The sequence below is a fragment of the Ictalurus furcatus genome, chromosome 7 (genome assembly GCF_023375685.1).
Source record: "Ictalurus furcatus strain D&B chromosome 7, Billie_1.0, whole genome shotgun sequence".
Classification (NCBI taxonomy): Eukaryota; Metazoa; Chordata; class Actinopteri; order Siluriformes; family Ictaluridae; genus Ictalurus; species Ictalurus furcatus.
In genome coordinates this window covers 12693043-12718951 of record NC_071261.1, presented here as the reverse complement: position 1 = coordinate 12718951, position 25909 = coordinate 12693043, and the positions used below count along the sequence as shown (strand labels likewise).

General features: G+C 38.3%; 1 protein-coding gene across 5 annotated transcripts; it reads right to left on the bottom strand.

The window, feature by feature from the left end:
• Positions 1 to 1260: 1260 nt before the first annotated feature.
• Positions 1261 to 22490, bottom strand: prkag2b (protein kinase, AMP-activated, gamma 2 non-catalytic subunit b). Of its 5 annotated transcripts, XM_053628536.1 has the most exons (17): positions 22294 to 22380; positions 21260 to 21442; positions 19336 to 19407; positions 13773 to 13992; positions 10157 to 10368; positions 9285 to 9336; positions 8996 to 9096; positions 8810 to 8891; positions 8101 to 8159; positions 7971 to 8016; positions 7824 to 7878; positions 7096 to 7222; positions 6759 to 6924; positions 6437 to 6474; positions 6126 to 6272; positions 5795 to 5888; positions 1261 to 5201 (listed from the first exon to the last, which is right to left on the bottom strand). In XM_053628536.1, exons 2-17 carry the CDS (start codon positions 21359 to 21361, stop codon positions 5155 to 5157), a joined length of 1620 nt encoding a protein of 539 aa, XP_053484511.1. In that variant the 5' UTR covers positions 21362 to 21442; positions 22294 to 22380; the 3' UTR covers positions 1261 to 5154. The 5 variants fall into 5 exon arrangements, with proteins under 5 accessions (XP_053484511.1, XP_053484512.1, XP_053484513.1 ...); XM_053628537.1 differs by lacking the exon at positions 21260 to 21442 and having other exon boundaries at positions 22294 to 22490; XM_053628538.1 differs by lacking the exon at positions 19336 to 19407.
• Positions 22491 to 25909: the final 3419 nt, after the last annotated feature.

The following is a 25909-nucleotide window of genomic DNA, read 5'->3' as shown; positions in this document are numbered from 1 at the left end:
TAAACAATCAGAGGTTCTTAGCTAGGTTCTGTGCTGTCAATCGAAAGGTGGGTGGGACATCAAACAGGAAGTAGTAGTAACAAGTAAATAATTTTTTTTTTAAAGCTAAAGCTGAAGAAAGTATCTGAATTTGAATTTCATACGTATTTGAATTCTATACACATCACAGGAAAGACATTTTTTGCCGATGTTTTTTAAAAACATACAATTGAAAAATTCAGGTTAGAGGTTTGCGATTAAAAAAAAGAATAAATCTGGGATTCGCAGAGGTAAAAATAGATGTCGAACTACCTGAAATTTAATTTCTAATAGTTCGAATAGCACGTATACGCTAATACATATAGCTAGCTGCCAAATGTTAGTTAGCTAGCAGCCAAAATGAGACGTTTAATAGGGATTTAGTTTGTTTGAGTAAAACTTTTAGTGTCTACTTTTCCCTGGGAATCCTGAACGCTTCACGTTTGGTCTAAAGTGGAATAATTCTGAGATTACGTATCCTGTCATTTTGAATTGTATGTTGCGTTAAAGGCGAATCTTACAGAGAGTGAGTTCAAAACGAAGGAGAAGTCACTAGCAAAGATGTGACTCGGAAGGAGTAGTATTTCTAGTGCACCAAAAAATGAACAAAAACTAAACTAGTTTGGGAAAGAATGCTGGATTGTTAAGTACCTGTAATGAGAGTGTGTGTGTGTGTGTGTGTGTGTGTGTGTGTGTGTGTGTGTGTGTGTGTGTGTGTTTTCCTCCGTTTACGCTACTATAATTATTACACTCACACTAACAGATTTCCTCCTTTCATTTTCATTATTTATTTATTCGGTACCTTAACAACTAAACAGTTTTTAAAATCCCTATATTTTATTTTATTTTAAATTTCATGTCTTGATTGTTTTTTTGTTTTTGTTTTGTTTTTTTTAAATCTACAATTATAGCTAATATATAAAGACTTTATAATTAGGATCTTAATTTGCTTCCTAAAATGCTGCTTACGATAATTATTAATAGTGATTTTATATATATATATATATATATATATATATATATATATATATATATATATATATATATATAATCAGAAAAAAAAAAGATATTTATTGAACATTAACGTGTCTTCACCTGTCACTGTAGCAATAACATGATACACTGTCGGGCGTTACCATAGAAACATATTCAACGTGTCATTTTGTCTAGAATAATTTTTATCAGCTGAAAGCATGTGGAATAAAATCCGTTTTTTTTTTGTCTGCTGATGGAAATAAAGACTTTTTTCTTTTAAACCTCTGTCTGATTATGTTTTTAAAGTGAACAATAATCATAAATATTAATGCTTAATTTTCTTTTCATTTTCCTCTTATTATTCAATTAAAAAAAATTTTGTCTGAACTTTATTAATATTTTTCCAAATTTTAGTCCCTTTTTGTTTTATTTTTCGACTACTTTAAAATGGAAAGATTTTCTTTTCTTCCGTTTCACTACTTGATTTTTGATTTCGTCATTAAATTCAGATTTTTCATTAATTTTCTTCTTTGTTTTCCTAGTTTTTTTTTTTTTCTTATTTTTATTTAGTCATTTTTCCGTCCTCTGTGTTTTGGGGTTTTTTTTTTCTCTCATTTTTCCCTCTTTATTTCTTCAGAAAGTCCCCTTTTCTTGATTTTGTCTTATTTGTTTTTTTATAGTACATTTAAAAAGAAATGAAAAAGCATTATATTAAACAGAGCAGCCCACAAACTATTCATTCTTTATTCATGCTTCCTGATTTATTTTCTTCATTTTTATTAATTTTATAACAATTAATTCATTTCAGTAATAACTTTCACACTTTCATTATTTCACTTGTTTCTCTGTCTGTCTCTCTCTCACTCTGTTTCTATCTTCTTTTCTATCCATCTCTCTCTCCCTCTTTTTGCCTCTCTCTCACTCTTTCTGTGTCTCGCTCAATCTCCTTCTCTCTCTGTTTCTATCTTATTTTCTATCCATCCCTCTGTATCCATCTCTTTTTCTGCCTTTTTCCCTCTTTCTGTCTGTCTCTTGCTCCAATCTCCTTCTCTCTGTATTTCTCTCTCTCTGTCCCTCTATGTGCCTTTGTGTCTCTATCTCTCCTCCTCTCCTCTATATTCACCTCACACCTGTTTGTCTGTCTGTTTCCCCCCCTCTCTCTCTCTGTGTTTCTCTTTCTGCCACTCTCTCTCTCCTTTGTGCTCTCTCTCTGTCTCTCTTGTTCTTTCTCACCTCAGTATTCACCTCACGCTGTTCTTCAAATACTCCCCCGGCGCTGTGAGGAACATGTGAAAGGGTGGATGCTTCTCTCTCACTCTCTATTTCTGCCTGGAACGACCCCCCAAACAAATCCTCATGTCTCCGATTCCTCAAATCGAATCATATTGCCGATTAGATTCTTTTGAACAACCCGTTTCAGTAAACCAGTTGTTGTGAGTCGACTCCTTTGATTCACCATGATGCAAAAGTTTGCACACCCCGTCTGACAGGCTCTGGTTTGTCCATTTTTGACAGAAAGTGCACTTTGTTCATTCTTATTTCAAGCAGGAAACTCAGTCGGATGAAGTGAAGAGTCTGCGAGAATCAGGAAAATGACTCATGCCAGAAAATATCGACTTGATCTTGCAGAAATGGTTCAAAGGTATAAAGATGAATGTGTTATTATTTTCAAATGATAAAAGGTTAAATTAATTATTACAATTTATACATTTATTTTCACTTGTACATCTTCAGTTTCAGTCAAGAGTTTTCATTTTGACGCATCGTTATCGTTTTTATGTTCTAGCAAATCCGAGAGCCTATAAAGGTCAAAAGCCATATCCCTACAAATTAATTGCTTTAAAGAGAGACTTCCAGCAGTGGAGGCCTAGGGAAGTTATATAATTCTATGATGCCACCTAGTGGATACAGCCGTCATTACAATAGTTTTAGTATTAAATCGATACAATCATCAATAGCGACTTATTAACATCTCCTGTTATAAACTATAACCTCACTTTTATTTATTATATTTTATTATTTGATTTTTTAAATTACTGATAAATCAAACACTAAACACAAACATGAAGGCAGTGTGCGTGTATTTGAAGTTAATACATCATAAAAAAAACGTTTACATTACGACATTAGTGTCGTCGTCCATGTGCATGAAAACGACTCGAACATTTCTTTCTCATTCTCAGTTTCACCAGAAACCAGACATCACAAAAAAACCTTTACGTTTGCATTAATTTACATATGCATCTATTTCCCACTCGCAAAACAACAGAATTGAACAACGCAGCATTTTTAAAAATAGAAACGTATCAAAATAAAATGAAATCCACACCATTTCCTCTTTTATGTGAATGTAGTCGAGTCCTTCTCACCCAAAATCTTTTCTGTAACCGTTGTAACGTTGTAAAGATGTGGGCGTGTCTCCGGAAAAGATTTTCGGCCGGGACGGACTTTTATTCTTTGTTTTTGGATTATTTATCTAACTTTTATTATTTGACTAAAAAAAAGAGAACACTGTGTACGTTTGTTTGTACAGTTTTGGTTAAAAAAAATCTGAAAAACAATCAGCATATACAAAATAAAGCTCATATATATATATATATATATATATATATATATGTGTGTGTGTGTGTAGTTGTGGGGGAAAATAGTGGACAGGAAACTTACAAAACCTCCATATATCAGACAATAATAACTTCAAATTTGATCATGGTTCATGTCGGAATCGCAATACTGTATTAAATATTAAAACTTTACTCATCTGAAAATCTTATTCAACCTAAACATCCTCAAAAATCTTTTTAAAAACCCCAATCAAGATCGATTTCCACTGATTCCTAATAAGCTTTAATGTATTTCTGTTGGTCTGTTTAATGGAATGCGTCGTTCCTAATGGTTTCTCATGGCACACATCAAGACCATGAAACACAGCGCCTGGTGATGTTAATAGCAACCAGAAACTCCTTAATGGAAATCTTGAGGAGTATGTTGGAAACCATTAAGCTCATTCCTGTCATGCACTGGAAACCATTTAGAGAATTTTCCTAAGGATTATAATAATTTTTTCAGCAGGGATGTTTCAAACGTCTATACAAAATAAAAATAAAACTCTTAACAGAATTATTATGGGATTTTTTTGCATTTTAAAGTGTCCATTATAATAGTATTGTGCAGCTTGATGGTCACGGTAGATCGGATCGTCTGATTATCAGCGAGGGATTAATAGCAAGATAAAGGATTTCATACATTCAATTGTCTTTATACGTTAAAGGCACAGCAGATTTTTTTGCAAAAACTCTCAGACAGCTTAAGTTGTGTGACTTGCAACCGAGCTCCGAGCAAAACGTTAGAACGTCGGCAATAAAGTATTTCCAGTTGAAAATGTTGTACAGTTGAAACGTCTATTCGCTCGTTTTTCACCAGCACTTGTCCTCCGTGTTTTTTTTTGGTGGGGCGGGTTGGACCCCTGTTTATCGCGCTTTTTTTATTTATTTAATAAAAGCAGCTGCGTTACACCTCTTTTTAATTTCCTGACCAATCAGGTCACAGCTCATGGGGCGAGCAAGAAAAACCAACACGGAGGACAGAGTCCTGGAAGAACAAGAAAAGAAAAAAAAAAACCCACGTGTAAATTAGTCTAGATTTACGATAGGTCAGATGTGTTGACAAACGAAATAGGACGATTTCGATTCTTTCGAGTTACAAATCTATATCGATGGGTTAGTTGATAAGCCTGTCCAATCAGAAGGCAGACGTACCAGCGTTGTCATGGTTACGGTAGGTACATCAGCTAAAAGACGTCCAGCTAACGATTTTTGCATACAAAAAAAATGCTTAAAAAGCAACTTAAGATGTCGAAAAGGATTTCTCCGATCCGGAAAATGAAACGCTGGTGATGTTTCCACCTTAAATTTCAACAGGTTTCCACCTTAAATTTCAGCAGGTTTCCGCCTTAGACGACTCGACCCACGTGGCGTACGAGATGATCTCCCTGTAGTGTCCTTAGAAACGGTGAAACGGAGCAGCAACTGAGCCCGTAAAACAGAGCAGGGTACAGTACAGCAGGACAAACGTTACAAATATTACACAGTGTATCACAATGAAGTCTGTCCGCGCAGCATGTCGAGTCGAAGCCACGTCTCTCTCAGACTCGTGTAACATTCGCTACGTGCCCTCTCTGCCTTCCATTCTATCCTCCTTCCTGCTTAAGCCTGTGGAAAGAAACGCAAACACGAGTTGATATTTACTTGCCGAATAATTCAAGTGCCATAATTGCACCATTTCTGTTTTTTTTTTTTTTAAAAACCCACTGCATTACAACGAATATTAAAGAACTTTCTGATTATTTTACATCAAATTTTGTAAATACACACTACATAATATACACTAAACTGGCTTAAAACAGGACTCCGCTAAATTTAGTACCTGCCTTTCAGTCATACTGACTCGCACACAAATTCTTCCAGCTGTAAATCACACAGCAGGTGCTAAATGAATCTATTTGCATTGGCTCCGCCCTCTATATCACTTGGGATGCCCCACAGTGAACATTCATTTAAGGCAAACTAACAAAAAACGAAAAAGACACAATTCTCTCTAAACCCTTTCAGTAAATCATCTTTATTTATTTATTTAGCGAGTATTATGAAGATGGTACACTGTTGTTTTAAATGCTAATCAGTGCGTAAAATTAGAGGCGCTTAATTACTTCATTTTAATGTGCTGATGAAGGGGGGGGGGGGGGTGTGTGAGAACGAGAGTGACTGGAATGATGGAGGGAGGGATTTCAGGTAGGGGTTTATACCTGCAGGGGAGAGAACCAGAGCCTGGAGGATGTCCGATAGAGAGATGACGCCCTCGATGTTGGAGTTTTCATCCACCACCACTAACCTGTGCACCTGCACAACAGCGAGTCATGTAATATTATTATTATTATTATTATTATTATTATTATTAAAGAATTTATGATTAAAAACCTGAGCCAAATCCGGTGTTTAGACATGTGAGAAATCTACGCTGAAATAAAGAAATCCAAAATGGCCGTCCTCGTATCGTTCCCCGGTGATGCTATTAATGTTATAGATGTGGTTCGCGGCTTGGCAGCCAATCAGACGCCGCTTCAGATCGGTATGTACCTCGGCCTTAACGATCCTGTCGACAATGGTCTCCAGGGTCTCATGTCGTCCGCACTTCATCACTCCCTCGAAGTACTCCGAGCGGTGTTTCAGCGCCTCAGTCACACTCGTGTCCAGGTTGTTGTACGTCTTCTCTGCCGCCAGGTTCTGCACACAATCACGAACACAGAGCGACGCTGTATATGATCTACACGCTGTACAGTGGAATTTGGATTTTAATACCAAAATACCAAAGTCATTGTTCCCGTGGTCACGTGTAGCTGGCCAAGACGTACATGAAATAAAATATGCGAATGAAAGAAAGCACTTACTATGACATCAAATTTGGAATAAATATCCACGACTTTTCCTACATGAAAAAAGTAAAAAACTGTGAGTGACAACAAAACAATAACAGAGACAAAATCCGAAATCTAACGTTCGTAAACAATCCACTTGAAAACGTAACGTATACCTTTAACGTATACCTTTCCCTAGCTATCGTGACAGGTGCGAAGCTTGCCACATGTCTTTTCTGTGGTTGCATTTAGCTAGCTAACACGACACACAACCTGACAGGTGCGTAGATCACTACACGGCGTTCCCATGGTTACGTTTATGGTAACACAGCTAGCATACTTGTCGGGTTCGTACCAGTGTTGTCGACGACGGGCAGCGCTGACACTCTCCTGTCTACAAACACACTTAGTGCTTTGATAATGGGCGTGTCCGGCTGGATGAAGGCGATGTTGTCGTACGTGCCGATGCCCAGCTCGCTCAGCATTTGCTTCATGAAGGCCGGCTTGGGCATCTCACACACCTGAAAGAGACAGCATTCCTGAGGAACTTCCTGCCTCACATTTTCTCCACGTTCCATGTTCTGATTATCATTTTTTAAACAAATAAATAAATAAATCTAGCTAGATTCTGCACAACACTTAACAACCCCAACCCCAGAATTGTAGATGAGGTACTAAACAGCCCAGCTTACAAACAGCTGCAGGAACTTGAGGATCCGCTTGTGTGTGAGGATGTAGAGGACGTTCCCTGAGACCGGGTCGATCACGGGCAAACGGTGGATCTTATTTTTGATGAGGGAATAAACCGCATCAAATATGCTGCAAAAAAAACACTAAATAAAATAAAATACACACTTGAGCACCACAGGTTCATATTAACAGAGTAGAGTTGATATCTTTGAGTCTTTTCAGTGACTTGAGTCCAGTGATTCATTCAGATTTGTTCATTGATTTGTTCAGATTTGTTCACTGATTCGTTCAATTTGTTCAGATTCGATTAGGTTTATTCACTGATTCACTGATCCATTTAGATTTGTTCAATGATTCATTCAGATTTGTTCACTGATTCGTTTATATTTAACTGATTCATTGAGATTTGTTCACTGATTTGATCAGACATTTAGTTTAATGTTTTGTTCATATTTGCTCACTGATTCATTTCAATTTGTTCACTGATTTGTTCAAATTGGTTCACTTATTCATACAAATTTGTTAAAAAATATAATTCTTTGAGATTTGCTGACTGATCCATTCAGATTTCCTCACTTTTTTCAATCTGATTTTTTTTTTACTGATTCAGTTTGAGTTAAACAGTTTACTATAATGCTTGTTTGTGTGTTAGTCTTTAAGTTAGAAATCAGAAACGAAATAAAACCAATAAAAGCGTGTTCGTTTGTGAAACGCAGACACGAGCGCTCACCTTGCATCAGGTGAAATGCTCACCAGGGGCTTGAATGTTTCCTGCAGGTAGAGTTCTGTCGACAGAAGACAACACAATGCACAAATTATTGCTATTACTGTGATAATGAAGGAAAAGCTAATGTTAATTCTGAATGTGAACAGTGACCTTGCCACGTCTCGATCTTGTGCTCCTCCAGCTCGTATATCTGCACCTGTGAGGACCAAATCATGTTCACTCACTAAAACGTCAGCTTCATAGAGGGTAAAAACCTGTTTGAGAAGATTAAAACACTTACGAGAGGTGATTTGTAGTATCTATGCAGAATTCTGATGAAGTCTGTGATAGTCAGCATTCCTAATGAAAAAATATTAATTCGCCATCGCTTTCCATTAGCACTGTTTACATTACCAGCAATTAGCAGTCATTTATTAGCAGCTAATTCCTCACTGAACGTAAAGAAATCACAACTCAAACAAGGATTATGTAAGCTATAATTGTTTCTAGTTTTCTGTGCTAATAATGATGCATTCGCATCTTTCCTATAAGTCTCTATAGTATACTTTCTGTGTTAGTTTGTTTACTATACTGCTAGTTTGCTAGTTAGCCTGTTTACTCTAATGCTAGTTTATGAATTAGTGCTTTTATCGTAATGCTAATTTGTTTGAAGGTTAGCTTTTTTACAACAGTGTTAATTTGTTTGCAGGTTAGCCTTGTCACTACAGTGCTAGTTTCTTTGTGGAAATGTGAGAGTGTGAGAGTCCATGCTGTACTTTGACTTTTTACTATAACGCTAGTTTGTATTTTAGCCAATTTACTATGATGCTAATTTGCATGTTAGCCTCTTTACCATAATCCTAGTTTGTGACTTAGCGTGTTTACTATAAGGTTAGTTTGTGAGGTAAACCTTAAACTCCTATCATATTGAAATTACCTGTACACTTTATATGTGGATAAATACATATAATAGTGTGTGTGTGTGTGTGTGTGTGTGTGTGTGTTCTCACCCACGAAGCTTTGCTCTTTGGTGTCCCACAGTGGAGCAGCTCTCACTCCGTTAGCGACCAAAGCGAAAAACGCTTTCTTGACCTGAAAAGCACAGAGTGGGAGTGTTACACTGTCACCGTTGCCACAATGATTATGATCGACATACAGGCTGTTTCGATGTCTCCACCCTTTTTTTTCCTTCCTACCTGTAGTGTCGTATCGAAGACGACTAGCTTTGAGCTGGTCGGGATGAGGTCATAGCACTTGTGGCACTTCATAAAGCGTGTGTAGATATCACAGCCCGGCTCTGGAAGACAAAAACATTTTTTAATTTTTTTACACACGTCTACATTCATCTAGATGATCTCCTCTGAGCCACCATTTTGTTCATGTTTTATTTCTCCACTTCTTAAGATTAGTTTAGTAACTGTTACCACTCCGGAAAAAGCAAAAACGCCTATAATAATAAAAAGGTTTTTCATTTCGGTCGCTCACCATCATTACTGAGGTCCAGTTTCTCCAACATGCCTTCAGTTGAACCGTACACCTGAGGAGAGAGACATAAACCTCACTTTAGTCTGGAATAATCTCGGATAAGATTACATTTAATAACGTGTTGTTAGAAACTGAATAGTGCCAATAGTGTAAAAGTAAACAATATGTATTACAGACATTTATTAATTCATGCATGTCTGTTCATGTCGAGTCCTAGTCTATACACGTGTTGCCCTTATTAGCTTTCTAGAACATTAAGCTTATATATATTACTGTGTAATACATGCTGAACTGGTGGCAACCAATCACAATACGTGATTTAAACTAGCATAATTTGTCTGTATGTACAACTCAAACAGAGGACAGAAACAGGGTGTGTGATTTGAGACACATCCACAATGGACTAATGATGGTGTTAATGTGGCCTATATAGTGAACAGGGTGTGAGATTTGAGACACGCTCACAGTGGGATAATAATGGTGTTTATGTGGCCTATGTAGTGAACAAGCTGTGTGATTTGAGACACGCACACAGTAGACTATTTATGGTGTTTATGTGGCCTATATAGTGAACAATCTGTGTGATTTGAGACACGCACACAGTAGACTACTTATGGTGTTTATGTGGCCTATATAGTGAACAGGCTGTTTTGAGACATGCCCACAGTGATGTTTATGTGGTCTATTTGAGACACACACATATCGTAGCCTAATAATGGTGTTTATGTGGCCAATATAGTGAACAGGATGTATGATTTGAGACACGCCCATAAACACATGTTTATGTTTATATGTTCAGAGTGCTTGTGTGTTTATTTTATTTTATTTTTTTAATTTTTAAGTAAGTTACAGAGATACAAAATACCACTCACTGGACGGGAGGCGGACCTGATGTGTAAAGGGGAGGGGCTATATCTGACAGGGCTGGGGCTAGAGGAGGTGGAGCTTGGTGAAGCCAGACTGAAGCGCTGAAGGCCCGTGTCAGGTGGAGACGAGAGCGAGCGCAGTCGCCTCTCATCGGGTAAGAAAAGCGGAGGATTGCAGCTGTGAGTGGGCGTGGTGGGTGGAGACAGGGGCCCAGACACTACAACACACATAAAATACACTACATATTATTTTTCCATATATTACATTCATTTTTATATAACAAATAATTACAGAAAAAATATATTACTTGGCTGTTATTAAGCTAAGTAAGCTGTAGTAATATTTTAAAGCACTACTATGAGCACATAGTATCACCATGGCAACCAGCATAGGAATGCTGGTTAGATCGAGATGGAGATAAGAAATGCCTTCCAGTGACCACAATGGAGTGAAACACCTCTCTGATAGTAATGCGTGTAAAACTCAAGGAACTGAAAATGTCTCACACAGACACACACATATTACCACAGGAATAGGTATGGAACATGTACACAACTGGAATCCCAGCTTTCCTCTGACGTTTCCTGCTCAGCGTGTCACCATGCTGGTTTCTTGTTTTAGCGCTGCTAATGCTACACATTCCACAGAAGCTGATAAACGAGTTTCAAAGCGCACTGTGTTGCTTAACACCTCCAAAACTAGGAATATTTCAAATTCCTGACATAATGTCGTTCACGAGGAGGCCAATTCCAAAGGAAAACTTGCAGATCTGGCAACACTGCACTTCAGAGTCTATTAGTATTGCAGCGCTCATGCTACCTGAATGACTTTTTCTTTTATATTTATTTCCCTCCTCCTGAGTTACTTCAGCCAAAGTTCTCCAAAACAAAGCCCTCAAGAGTATCCTGAGCTGCTCAGTGAGCTACACCACATGGATGTGTGTATGTGCATGCTTATACAGCCACCAATGTCTAATGCAGTAATGTGTAGCTAGCATGCTACCTTTCTCTGAAACTCCAGCTGAGCTAAGTGTGACCCTTTGCTTGGTGTAAAAATAGCCTGGGATGACTTTCTCTTTAGAAACGTTTGAAATTCGATCAAGATTAACAGCATCCCAAGTATTATTCCATGTACCAGGCAACATGATGCAATGCTTTCTGGGAAACACCACTCTCGGAAACGTCGTCTCATCTCCGACTTCAGGGGAGGTAAACACTTCCATGCTGTTTGTTTTTGAACCACCTGCTAACACTGAGAGTGAGAATTATCACACAAACTGGCATCTGGTTAGCATTAAAAGAATCCTCAGATGCTATTCGGTCCTAAACCCTTCCATTAGAATTACATTTCAGTACATTTCTTGTCTCCGCTGTGTGTGCTAGCAGACCCAAGTGAAGTGCGCATCACACAGCCGCATGCAAACTGTTAGCACAATGTGAAAAATGGCACCGAAATGTTGTAGTAATAAATACTTTTTTTTATAGTCTATCATCAGCTCCTGGAATAAAAACTGTTTAACTGAAACACGGCCAACCAGAGCATGTCCTTGGAGATGTTTCCAGAAACAAATCCCACGGCTCTAAAAGCAGATCCATTTCAGATGGAATGAAGGAAGGGAAAAGTCATTTAACCGAATCTGCACATTCTGTCTCTGGCCTAAAGTTCGGAATATTCCTCTCACCAAAGACCAAACAGGGAAGAGTGAGTCACAACACTGTCGCTTCAGGAACTCACGGATCCGTTTAAGAGAAAACAATGAACCAAACCTTCAAATGCACCTACTGTACACTAATATTAACTACAAACCCTGAGTATTAGTGTTGGATATGAGTATATTAACAATACATTTTGAGTGTTAGTACTAAATACAAATATATTAAGAACAGATTTTGAGTATTAGTAATAAATATGAGTGTATTAAGAATAAAGCCTGAGCATTAGTGTTGGATACGAGTATATTAACAATACATTTTGAGTATTATTACTAAATATAAATATATTAAGAATAGATTGAGTATTAGTAATAAATGAGTATATTATCAATACATTTTTAGTATTAGTAATGAATATGAATTTATTAAGAAAAAAGCCTGAATATTAGCATTGGATATGAGTATATTAAGAATAAATTGAGTATTAGTACTAAATACAAATATATGAAGAATAGATTTTGAGTATTAGTAATAAATATGAATATATTCAGAACAAAGCCTGAATATTAGCGTTGGATATGAGTATATTAACAACAAATGTTAAGTATTAGTACTATACAAATATACAAATACAGTAAGAATTAATTTTGAGTATTAGTATTAAATATGAGTATATTAGTAGTAAAGCCTGAGTATTAGTGTTGGTTATGAGTGTAAAAGGAATAAGACACGAGTATTACTCTTGGATATAACCATAAACGAAAAATGCACACTGTATACTACTATACATAGAATGCATATTGTATACTACTTTATCCAAAAAAAAAAAAAAAAATGTTGGTGGCCGGTTTTGAGTATATTAGCTGTAATACATGAGTACTGGTACTAGGTAGAAGTATTTTAGCAATAACATAAAAAGTCAAGGCAATAAAGAATTACTCTTGGATATTAATGTGTAAGGAATAATGCAGAATGATTGTGAGTATACTAGCGATAAAGCATGAAAATATTAGCAAGAACTGAACAGTAATAGATAGTATTAGAATAGTTAGTGAGTATATTAGCAATGAGACATGAGTATTGGTATTAGATTTACATTAATAATATGTATATTTGTTATAGCAATAATCTCATACATATTTAGTAATAATAGCAGTACATGTTTAGTAATACTCGGAATATATTTAGTAATAATACTATACAGTATATGAAATAATTACACTATGTATTTAGTAATAATAGCACTATATGTTTAGTATTAACAATGCATTTAGTAATAACAACATTACAAATTTAGCACCAATAACAACACGATATTATTTGATATATAATTTTAGTAATACTACAGTTATTTCACTCTTATACATGTTAGCGGAAATGTGCGCATGCTCTGTGTAACCTGGACCACAAAAGACCTTTAGACATCCGTATCAGAGATCAAATTTAAACTCAGTGCCATTCTCCATCCTCACCACTCGTGCACCTGTGAGCTTTCGATAGCAACAACGAAAGCATGTATCATCTGAATACAATTAAAAACACAACAGCACTTTCTCTCCACATGCTGCGTCAGCCATCAAACAAATCAAAGGCTTGTAAACCACAGCCATTATCGGGGTGCTTCCTGCCTGAAGTTTCGAACGTCGATCAAAACAGGAAGTTACTGAACCTCAGCACTGCAGAAATTTGAGCTCAAATTCATAAGAAATCAAACCAGCCTGGCTGTGTATGTTCAACCATGAGAAGTTTACGTGAAGGTCAGGTTAATTAGTTACATCAGCGTTAATGTAAACATAACTATCTATGTAGGAAATATGGGAACATTTCACACCCAGAGATGAGATTTATATTCAGATGCTCACTGCTCATGATTCTACTGCAACACAGCTAACATTCCCTTTTTTTATTAACCTTTTTAATGCTTTGACAGGCAGGAAATCTAGGACCCTTGACTAAAGCATTTTCTCACCTTTCCGGGTTCTGGAGAAGATCTTGATGCTGGAGGGATTAGATGGCGAGCGGAAGATACCACTGAAGCTGAGACGGTGGGGGGATTTAGGAGGCGAGTCCTGGTGGTACGGGAAGATGGCTTTAGGGGAATTGCGGACCGGGGCCGATATGGGGCTTGATGGCTGAGGGAGTGGAGATCTCCGTGAAAAACCTTTAGATGTATTCATGGGCTCTTCTCCCTGGATGGAACATAAAAAAACCCTCATTTATTAAACAGAAACTCAACATTCATTAAAATCAGCAAAGGGAATAAAAAAATGACTCGAATATAAACAGCAAACACTGAAATATATATTACATTATTTGTAAAAAAAATAAAAAAAATAAAAAATAAATAATAATAATGTAATTTTTTTTATATTAACCCATCTTGATTGGCCTGATTCTCATTATCTAAGTTTTTTTTTAGACGTAAAAAAACAAAGTTTTCCCATACTTCTGCACAAAACTGATTCAGGGGGTGGAGCTACATTTGTGATGTCACAAAACATGCAAAAACGTATTTTATCCAATCCTGTAAGACGTGTAAATTTTTAAACGACGCCCGTACAGAATGGAAACTTTCTGCCACAGGACCCGTGTGCTAAGTGAGTCAGCTAGCTTAGTTATTAATGTTATAATGTGATAAACAAATCCGTGGTTGGCATGGTAACGGTATATTCTGCTGTTAAGCAGATCGGTGAGACAATGACGGTGCAAATGGAGACTCTGATGCTGAAATTTCAGTCATGTCCAAGTGTTACCTAGGATGGCAGGAGAACTTGTTGGGGGGAGGGGGGTGCATTTCCAAATTTGCATATTCATAATCTGGCGTTTTTTAACAAGCGTAAAAGTTTCCGAATGCTTTTGAATAGCGTTTAAGTCGAGGTGAAGTGTCATCTCTAAGGTTTTTTAAATTTTGTATTAGGTTGGTTCCATCAATCCATTTACAGTTGACTATAAAAATGTGAATAATAAAATAAATTTAAATAGTAAATGTTTTTCGTCTCCTGAACATTACACCTGTATAATAATTTTTAGTATTAGAGGGCAAATATGTAATAATGCTTTTTGCTGTTTTCATTATAGGTCACTGGGTTATTGTTGTTTTTTTGTTTTTTTTAGCAGTGTTTCAACAAAGCTGAAGCCCTCAAAGCGAAAAAGCGACCTTCAAACATTTACCGCGTGTTCAGGGACTTTATTTGCTCACAGGCTCAAAGCTTTTACAATCCTAACATTGATTTTTTTTTGGAGGCTATTTTTATTGTCCTGGGTTTTATTTGCCTTCTGATTATGAGATAATTTTGACGTCAGGACTCTATAAACATGTGCAGTGTGAGACCACACACACATGAACTGGGATAAGTGGTGCATCAAACTAAAAATCTGATTGGCAAAAAAAATCTATCATTTTTAGTCGCTATTAGCCAGCTCGGGTTCGGAGTGGAACTCAGGACATGAAGGTCAGAACGTCTGCATCACTACCAGGTTTTTAATTTCAAAAACTGGAGCATAAAAATCACACTTCTTTACTAGGAGCAATCAAAACAGTGCTGATATTGACTGAAAACAGCCACGATGAAGCAGAACACACCGATCAGGTGAGAAACGACGAGAAAACACTTCTTGGTAGTGGTTCTGGGACTTTGGGACTCCACTGTAGGAGGCAGGATGAAGTAGATAAAAGAAGTGGCTTTTAAATGTAGATCACCTCGTTGTTTTGTACATTAGTGTTTTACAGAGTTCCAGAAAGTTCTATGTGGAAACAGATGAATCATTAGACTCCATTAGAAGCTGTGTTTGTTTACAGAGCATTTATTCTCTCCAGTCAGGAACTGGGACGTATTAATGGGGTCAGTGACTCCAGCTGAGTTTCATAAACTGTGTGCATCACTGTCTATCCATCCATCATTCCATCCATCCACCTAATACATCCACACACCATCCACCCATTCATCCATCCATCATTCCATCCATCCACCTAATACATCCATCCACACACCATCCACCCATTGATCCATCCATCATTCCATCCATCCACCCCTCCATCCATCAACCTACTCCATCCACCTATCCAGCCACCCATTCATCCATCCATCATTCCATCCATCCACCTAATACATCCATCCACACACCATACACCCATTGATCCATCCATCATACCATCCCTCCATCCATCAACCTACTCCATCCACCTATCCAGCCACCCAATCATCCATCCATCCACACACCATCCACCCATTGATTCATCAATCATTCCATCCATCCACCTAATCCATCCATCCACACACCATCCACCCATTCATCCATCCATCCATCAACCTAATCCATCCACCTATCCATCCATCCATCCACCTATTCATCCATGTATCCATCAACCTATTCATCCATCATATATACCATATAGTACATAGTATGTGTATATTATGTCCATCCATCCATCCATGAGTCTATTTATTAATTCACCTATGTGTATATATTATGTAAACTATCTATCTATATCTATCTCTGTATGTCTGTCTGTCTGTCCATCATCTGTTTGTCTGTCTGACTGACATCTATTTATCTATCTGCCCATCTCTCTTTCTTTCTGTCTGCCCTTCCATCTATCCATCTATATGTGTATATCTCAGCACTCTCAGAATCTGTCTATCTTTTTGTCTGTGCAGCATTCTAATCTGAATGTCTTTCATGGGAGCTGAATGGTAAATGAACTGAACAAGCAACTTATGAAAGTTCAAGAACACTTCCTCTGAGGAAACGCAACACCGAATAAACCTTCATACCGTAACTGAGCCATAAATCACCGCTGGTGCTGTATTTACTGCTGACGACAATTACCGACTACGTTTTATTCGTTTAGCCTGTAAACTCTGCGTTCCCAAAACACCTCTGTTTCTCCCACAAACACTGAGCTGGATCCAGAACAAACACAGTCATGAGAAAATGAGAAAAAAGTGCTACTGAGAAGTGTGTACTCATTAAACACATGCTAGAATTTCACCCGGCTTCCTTCCTTCCTTCCAACTTACGGCGTGCACTGTGATCTGATTCGGTATATTGACATACTTCCTTTTGAAACAGGAAGGAGATACACGCCAGCCGTGCTCATTCTAGACAGGAGCTTAGCAAGCCTTTTCAATATAGAGAGAGTCTGATGAGATAACAAGCTGCTACTTTAGAGTAAGACACGCCCCTGTTATGTTCTAGACACCATTTCATTGGACAAACACAAGACTAGTACAGGATGAGTACTTCCTCTCGAGTGACAAAGTATAACATTAAAAAGAGAACAAAACGATATTTTTGTCATTTTATTCCTTGATGCACTATCATACTGGAGACACCAAATATGTGTCATCATACTGGTGACACCAAATGCCACAACACTGACATAACTCAATAAACGTGAGTAATACAGTCCAAAAACGTTTTAATTTTAATAAGATTTTTTTTTAAACTACCAAAATACAACGACATCAATCGCAACCAACAATTAACACTGTGTGTGTGTTTAAGGGTGTACAGTTTTACATTTACATTTATTTATTTATTTATAAAAAAGCAGAGGCTTTTATCCAAAGCGACTTACAAATGAGAAAATACCAGCAAAGCAATACATCAAGCACAGAACAATACAAGTAGTGCTACTATACAAGATCTTTTAATAGAGTTCTAGAAGAAGCAAAGTAAGTAAGTAAGTGCCAGAGTAAGGGTTTTTTTTTTTGGGGGGGGGGGGGCGGGTGTTTATGGGTTGGTTACATGTTCACGGAAGAGGTGGGTCTTTAGCTGTTTTTTGAAGATGTGAGAGATTCTGCGGTCAGGATTGAGGATAGAAGTTCATTGCACCACTGAGGGACAAATAGTGTGAAGGTTCTGGAAAGGGACCTTGAGCCACACTGAGTAGGAACTACTAAGCGTCGGCTGCTAATCGATTGCAGATTGCGTGAGGGAACGTAATCCTTCAGGAGAGTGTTGAGATAGGAGGGTGCTGTTCCAGACAAGGTCTTGTAGGTGAGCATCAAGGCCTTGAATTTGATATGGGCAGCTACACGAAGCTAGTGGAGGGAGATGAAGAGGGGTGTGACATGGGTTCTCTTGGGCTGGTTGAAGACGAGGCGTACTGCTGCATTCTGAATCATCTGAAGGGGTTTGATGGAGCTGGCTGGGAGGCCCAAGAGTAGTGCATTGCCATAGTCCAGTTTTGAGATGATAAGAGCCTGGACTAGTAGCTGTGTAGTCTGTTTGGTGAGATAGGGTCTGATTTTCTTGAAGTTTTACAGCCATGAATCCTGTCTTTTTATCATCCTGCTCTCCGTGTCACTCTCCGTGACAAAACTAACATTACTGGCTAATAACAGGGTAGGAATATGCTAGTGCTAGATTGCTAATCTAATAAAGGTGATAACTAGCCTGAGGTAAAAAAAAAAAAAACAACAACCAAAAAACAAAAATAAGAGCCAGCTAGCATGTTGTAGAAACAACATAAAATAACTGACACACACACAAAAAAACTAGCAGTAACTAGCTAATATAACAAGGTAGACAGCTAGCTGGCTAACAGCATGAGGTAACTCTGGCAAGCTAGCTGTACAAATAAGCTAAAATGGTGTATTCTGTAAGATGAATGATCAACTAAATACAATCTTGTGGTACTGATGAAGTAATAAACGTATTGTTTGTGCTTTAGAAGAGAATTTTTGATAAAGTTTTAACACTGTAAAGACAAGGTTCGTAGTTAGCGCCTGGAAATGCATACCTTTCCTTTGTACTTGATCCAATTTTAAAAAGTCACCAGACCACAAACACACCTTTCACACACCTCATGAGCATGCAGAGCTGAACAAAAGCTATCTGGTGCCAGTGATTACAGGGTATGATAGGAATCTGATACACTAACACTTACACACACACACACACACACACACACACACACACACAATATACTCACTGATTTAAAAAAAATTTTTTTTTACCATAATCATGAGAAAATGCCTCATCTCATCTTCATCTTCATATTAAACCGATCACTGTTCTTCTCTTCTCATCATCTTTGGTGAGAAATGTTATTCCAGTTCCTGCCAATTTTCCAAGTTACAGCGATTGCAAGCATAATCATTAGTTCACCTGGACAAACTGGTGTCAAGATAAGGACATAATGAGGACATAAGGAACAAAGCGTTCTTGAGCTGTTTAAGGAAAAGAAATAATTAACAGCAAGGTGGCGCGCGTGATGAAGTGGAGCTACTCCACCTCGACGTGGATTATTTCCCTATATAATGTCAGCGTTTCTTTTCTGTTGTACCACAGCAGCTTGCTAACGTTCGCAAGTTTCCATTCAACGCACCGAGCCGTGACCCGCTTCTATAGAAACGATAACGTATTCTGATGCAAACCTGTGATTTGCAGCTGCACGACTATCAGCAAAATTACACAACACCTTCTGACCAATCAGAATCTGGCGTTCAGCAGTGCTGTGCTGGAAGAGCCAGAATCGCTATTCGTGTTTTCTGTTTAACCACCGACATCGGGTCAGCCTTTACCTTCGGTGTTCCAGCGTTACCGGATTTGTCTTTTTCTCCGTTCGAATGAGGAGACGTGTAGGAACTCAGATCCTGTGGAGAAGCCAGAAAAGACAACAATGACAGCGTTGTGAGCGCCGAATTGAATTTAATGGAAAACTGTAAGAAAAAATACACGCGTCAATACCGAAACTCAGGCCTCGAAAGCGAGGTGGTCAAAATGTCACACTGTTTAGCGTTCGCTGTTGTTCCAAAACAAACACCGTCGCTTTGCTTTTCTCATTTATCGTGGATTCGTTTTAGATGGCAACAACGCCTGAGTATTTTGTCTGTATGTATTGTGATTTTGTCTTTGGTGGAGTGTCCTTGGGTATAACCTGGACTTTTCTCAGTGTTTTTGGCTCATTTCCTTTACCACCACACATACCCCCCCCCCACCCCGCCCCCCAACCCATGAAGAAACAAGGCATAAACAGAATTAAAAGACCTTTTTAGATGTCCCGATTTAAGAACTGTCTGCTGTGCGGGCGTGGCCTATTGTTCTAATAGGTACGCCTGATTGACAGTGCTGCCTAGTGCATTAAATTGGAAAAAAGTCTAAAAACGATGGCACTTAAATGATGACTTAATGCTATTTTAGTTATTCAATTATTTCATTTTATTTTATTTCACTTTTAAAAAGCTACAGTAGATGAAGATTTAAATGACAAAACCGATGCCCCCTTCAGCTTCGTTTTGTTATTTGTTAAAAAAAAGAAAGAATTGGTTTTAAATGCTTGACTTTATGATGTTTATCTATGTACTGCCTATTATAAAAAAATTTTTTATAAATACTTAATATATAAACTGTAGTGTGATATAAAGTTTTGGTAATAGCTCCAACTACAAATAATCACTTTATCCTAATAGTATCATAAACTGTGATAAAACATTATACTCGTAAATGCATTCATCCTAATAATCTGATTTTTTTAATGAAGACTTATTAATTCATTATATAAAATTGATTGACACGTCTGGCTAGCTTCTGAAAATGGCGGGAGTGAAAGTGCTGGTATTTAAACTGAATGCTGAGAGCCTAATTCAATATTTATGAGGACTGAAATATGATCCACTTCCACTTTTACATACAGCTGTAAGTTCCACATTCACCAGCTTCCTCTATTTAACTAAAGCGCTGATTTGTCAGATGCCTGAAAAGGAAAAAAAAATACCAGGACTGTCTGAACGTCCTGAAGCACATAAAGGGTTAATGTGTAACGTATGGCGTAATGGGTTTATCATGATGTTATTATTACTGTGGTCCGGATTAATCTTACGTCTTGAATCTTTTATCTGGTGCTCAGGCCATATAAGATATCTTGTTTACAACCATCTAATAACACACAGTCCTGCTTTAGAGGACGAATGCTGTGACTGTAAACATTATAATTCTGTTGTTGTTGTTGTTGTTTTTTTTTATAAACATGAGAGCATGTAACGCTGACATAATTTAATTCGACGTGTGTTCCATGTAAATAATTTTTTTTCTCCCTGGACGTGAGATTATTTCCTCTTAAAATATTAACTTGCAGGTTCAAAATGAACAGGCGAATCACGTGCCAACTACAGATATGGATAATGGAACGCAACAAGTGGGAGGTTTTTACTTTCATTGCCGGAGAAACAAAAACCTTGAACATGCTGTATGCCAACGCACGGTACATGTACAGTGATCATTTACTCATTCTTAGTGACTGCCTGGTCAGAGTTGTGCCGCTTTAAAATTTAAAGAACTACTAGAACAAACTGAAGTCATTATAAAATACCGTGAACAGGTACAAACAAAAAACAAAACACAGTCCCATGCTCATCTCTAGACTAATTATGCAGGTAACTCTTGCAGGTTTAGGCCATGCCCACTTCAGGGTTGAACTCCTAATACAGATAAGGTCAACTGCGTTACCCTCTTAATACATCGTAAATAAAGCTGTAAACTGTAGATGCCAGGAACGAAGGAACCGGACCAATGATGACTTTCTCCTCCGTCAAGCATCCCATCCATCATCCAACTCCTGCCACACTGCTTCCCTTCTCACGTGCAAACAGTCCGTTAGACCAGCGCTCGCCTTGTGTCGGGCTTGTATCGCTGTAAATCACAAGTTTCATTGGGATTGAACAGCCTTCGTTCGTGCTTCACGAAACTGAACGCTCAAAAGCTTAGCCAAAAAAAAAATACATAAATAAAATTGAAATTTTCACATCATGACTGCTTACAGCTGCTTTAACGTAAGTGAGATCTTGATGTGTGAACTCAATCTCACCATAATACAGATTTAAAATTATGACGTGCTGCTCTTTAATAAATTCAAAATGATCACTGCTGTGGTTTAAAACATTCCTTGAGGACATGCTGGTCATTATTTTTCCTTTAACAGCACACCCCTAAATGTTTTGTTCCTTAAATCCTTAGTAACTCCTTATTAATTACTGTAGCTTGAAGAGCGGATTTTTATTTAGACCTCCTTGATACATTTACATTCAAAATATTAATAATAATAGTAGTAGTAGTAGTAGTCGTAGTAATAATCATGGTAGTGTTTGGGTAGCAGTGTTGTGAGTACATGACAGTGAAGTAGCTGCACATACCAAGCCCTGGATTAACCCTTTAATAAAAGGCTGCTGAATAAACACAGAGAATGTGCACTTTGTTTCAGGGTGCCATGTTTACTGCCCTGCTCATAAGGGTGTTATGAACCAGTTATTACCCAGCGTCCTTAATTAGTCGCGCTTAATTAGAATGCGCGCTCCCGTGAAATCCGCGTTACAATGCTCTTGAGGTCACTTCTTTAAAAACCAACCAACCAACCAAACAACCAACCAAACAACAACAACAACAACAACAAACACAATGTGTGCAGGAGACAGTGGTGGTGGAACGGAATAAAACTCAACCCGAACCCCTTCCCCGAAACTTCCCGAACCCCGAGCCGAACTCACGGGCATGTGGAGTCGCAGCGCGCGCTTCTTCTTCGGGTTCTTCTTGGACGAGTCGCGCTCCTTCACGTCCGCTGCCGTGCTGCCCATTTTCTCTCTTTCTATTTCTCTCGCTCTCTCTCACTCTGTGTGTGTGTGTGTGTGTGTGTGTAAAGTTCAGTAAAGTTTGTATGCAGAAAGTTCTGACAAACAGCTGTGTGACGAGCTGCACTCACGGAAGCGTGATTAAAATGGAGCCAGTTCCTTTAACGCTGGTCTACCGGGTTGCCAAATTGATGGGATTCAACTTGCGACTTCCATTTACAGCCACGCCCACATTGAATAACAAATCTAAGGGAAAGAAAAAGCAGAAGAACAACAATAAGTAGTATTCTTTTTTTTTTTTTAAACACAAAAAAATTATTATTATTATTATTATTATTGTTGTTGTTGTTGTTGTTGTTGTGTCTTGGTAATACAAAGAGCTGCATTTATTATTATTTTTAAATCTTTCCTTTTTTTTAGAGGGGGGTTGGTGACGTGCAACTATTTATAAGCTGCTACAGGAACTAATGCTGTGAAGTGAGGAAAAAAACATGGACAGCTCAACAAACGTCTTTTAGTATTGCTCAGTCAGACCAACTAAAGCTTGCTAACAGCTATTTTAATCGCACTTTTACTGGTTACTGGTTTCTAATAACAGCAACATTTCGAACTGAAACGGCAGCTGACAGCGAGTCAACTTAGCGACAAACTAGCTAGCTGACGATAACAGGGAGTAAGTAGCGTTAGCAACAAGCAAAGCTTCCTAACGTTAGTGATGACTCCAGTGTTGATGGTCTGATGGTTTGGTCTGCGTCTGTATCGGTCTGTATCGGTTTATGAACGGATACAAAGTCAGTTGCGCTATAAACTCATTTAAAAGTAGCGAAGCGGAACGTTACGTCACGGCGTGAGCGGCCATGTACATTTGACGTCACTCGCTTTCACTCACTTTCATGCTGATGGGGTGTTTTCTGTTTGTTTGTTTGTTGTTGTTTTTCACAGACGAATGCAGACAATGACACGTTTGCGGCTTCGCCTCGAACAGAGCACTACTTCTAGCTTGGATGTTCAGCAAAATGTCCAACTAGGTTAGCTAACTCAGATTCAAATATTGTGTCTACATGTGGATTAGACCTGTCCAAGCAACATTAGTTCCTCAGTGTTGAATTTACAGAGGAAAGGAAGCACAATATGGCAACCCTGTGCATTACTGTTTATGTGACCGGGTTGCCAGATGAAAAATATATCCTCTTGCTAGAACGGATACACAGGCCCTCCAGTAATATTGGCATCCTTGGTGGTATATCTGAGCAAAGAAGGCTGTGAGTTAGTTAGTTAAAAATATATTACACAAAAATACTCCAAAAAATATCTTTGTTGAATATAGGTACAACAATTATTGGCACCCTTTTATTCAACACTTTGTGCTAGCTCCCTTACAGCCAAGACAACAGCTATAACGCCTGATGAGGTTGGAGAATACCTGGTAAGGGATCTGAGACCATTCCTCCATACAGAATCTCTCCAGATCCTTCACATTTCATGGTCCACGCTGGTGGACTCTCCTCTTGAGTTCACCCCACAGGTTTTCTATGGGGTTAGAGTCAGGGGACTGGGGACTCTATTTGCTCGTTTATTTACCATTTAAACTAAGAATTTAAGAATAACAACAACATAAATACAATCACCATCATCATCATCATCTCAGAGTCCCTATACTCCCTGTGTACACAACACATCATCTTCAAAGCATGCAAAACATCACGGGTTTATACAATTTGGACAATTTGTGATATTAAGTATGCATCAAGAAAATCCGACTCTACCTCACCGAACAGGCTACACAGATACTAGTCCAGGCTCTTGTTATCTCAAAACTGGACTACTGCAACTCACTACTTTTGGGCCTCCCAGCCAGCTCCATCAAACCCCTTCAGATGATTCAGAATGCTGCAGTGCGCCTCGTCTTCAACCAGCCCAAGAGAACCCATGTCACACCCCTCTTCATCTCCCTCCACTGGCTTCCTGTAGGCGCCCGCATCAAATTCAAGGCCTTGATGCTCACCTACAAGATCTTATCTGGAACAGCACCCTCCTACTTCAACTCTCTCTTGAAGGCTTACATTCCCTCACGCAATCTGCGATTGATTAGCGACCGACGTTTAGTAGTTCCCACTCAGCGTGGCGCAAGGTCCCTTTCCAGAACCTTCACACTAACTGTTCCTCAGTGGTGGAATGAACTTCCAACCTCAATCCGGACCACAGAATCTCTCACCATCTTCAAAAAACAGCTAAAGACCCACCTCTTCCGTGAACACCTAACCAACCCATAAAAAAATAAAATAAATAAATATATAAAAAATTGCACTTACACCTCTACTCTGTGCACTTTGCTTCTTCTGGAACTCAATTAATGGATCTTGTATGGTAGCACTACTTGTTCTCTGCTTGATATGTCGCTTTGCTTGTATTTTTCTCATTTGTAAGTCGCTTTGGATAAAAGCGTCTGCTAAGTGAATAAATGTAAATGTAAATGTAAGTATGCATGGTGTACTCAGCCACTGCTTCCGTCCCAATGGTAAGCAAGATTATCTGTTCTTTATTTAACTTTTTTCAATGTGAGAAATTACTCAATATGGCAACCCTGAACCCTTCCCTGTTATAGATCTGTCAAAACACAACTGCAAAACAGCAGCTCTGATAAAGCACTGAGTCGCCTTCTGCAGGAAGTGTGTATCCTCTACAAAGCAGAACTGTTGCTCCACACACACACACACACACACACACACACACACACACACACAAGGTTGCCCCATATTGATAAGATATGTCCCTAGTACATGCTTACTTAAATAAGTTTATCTTTCAGAATTTTGAACTTTGACCTCCTGACAAGGATTGTGAAAAGAGAAAACCAATACTTGCTTTCACACTGAGAAACATTTTGGCTTGGCTTTATTCAGGTGTGAATACTTATCCTACATCAGGATTAGCCAACATAATAACCGAATACATACTGTAAAAAAAAAAAGAAGCCTTGTCAGGGAAAGTTGCTTATATTCAGAGTCGGGTTACGCAGCTGCTTAATGCACTCTAGTGTCCTAGAGAAGCCCCCAGTGTTTATCCTGCTCTAGCACACACAGACACACACACACACACTCACTCAGACAGAGTTCTCCTGGACCAGATCCTGTGGCTAAACTTGATTTTCTGGATAGAACATTCATTGTATGCAGAACACATACAACCCTCCAAGGTTGCCAGATACAATAATTCCCCCCACTTTCTGAATGTTTCTTCATAATTTCATATAAAAGATCAGCCCTCAAGTCAAGCTGATTGATGTGCAGTCTCTTTTCCGTTGTCCTCTGTGTGAAAAAGAAAGAAACATTGTGGAGTTTAAGGGGACAAAACTATTCATTACTTAACAGAGTCGCATTTATGCATTTAATTTTTAGGTTATTTTAAGCGTGTTTACAGCCAAAACATAAAATTCTGCAAAAGTATTATGTTGTCAGTGAAAACATCTCATGACGACAGAGGAAAGCATGAATTTGCCACCAGAGGGAGCCACAGGTTGCGACCCTATACTCTC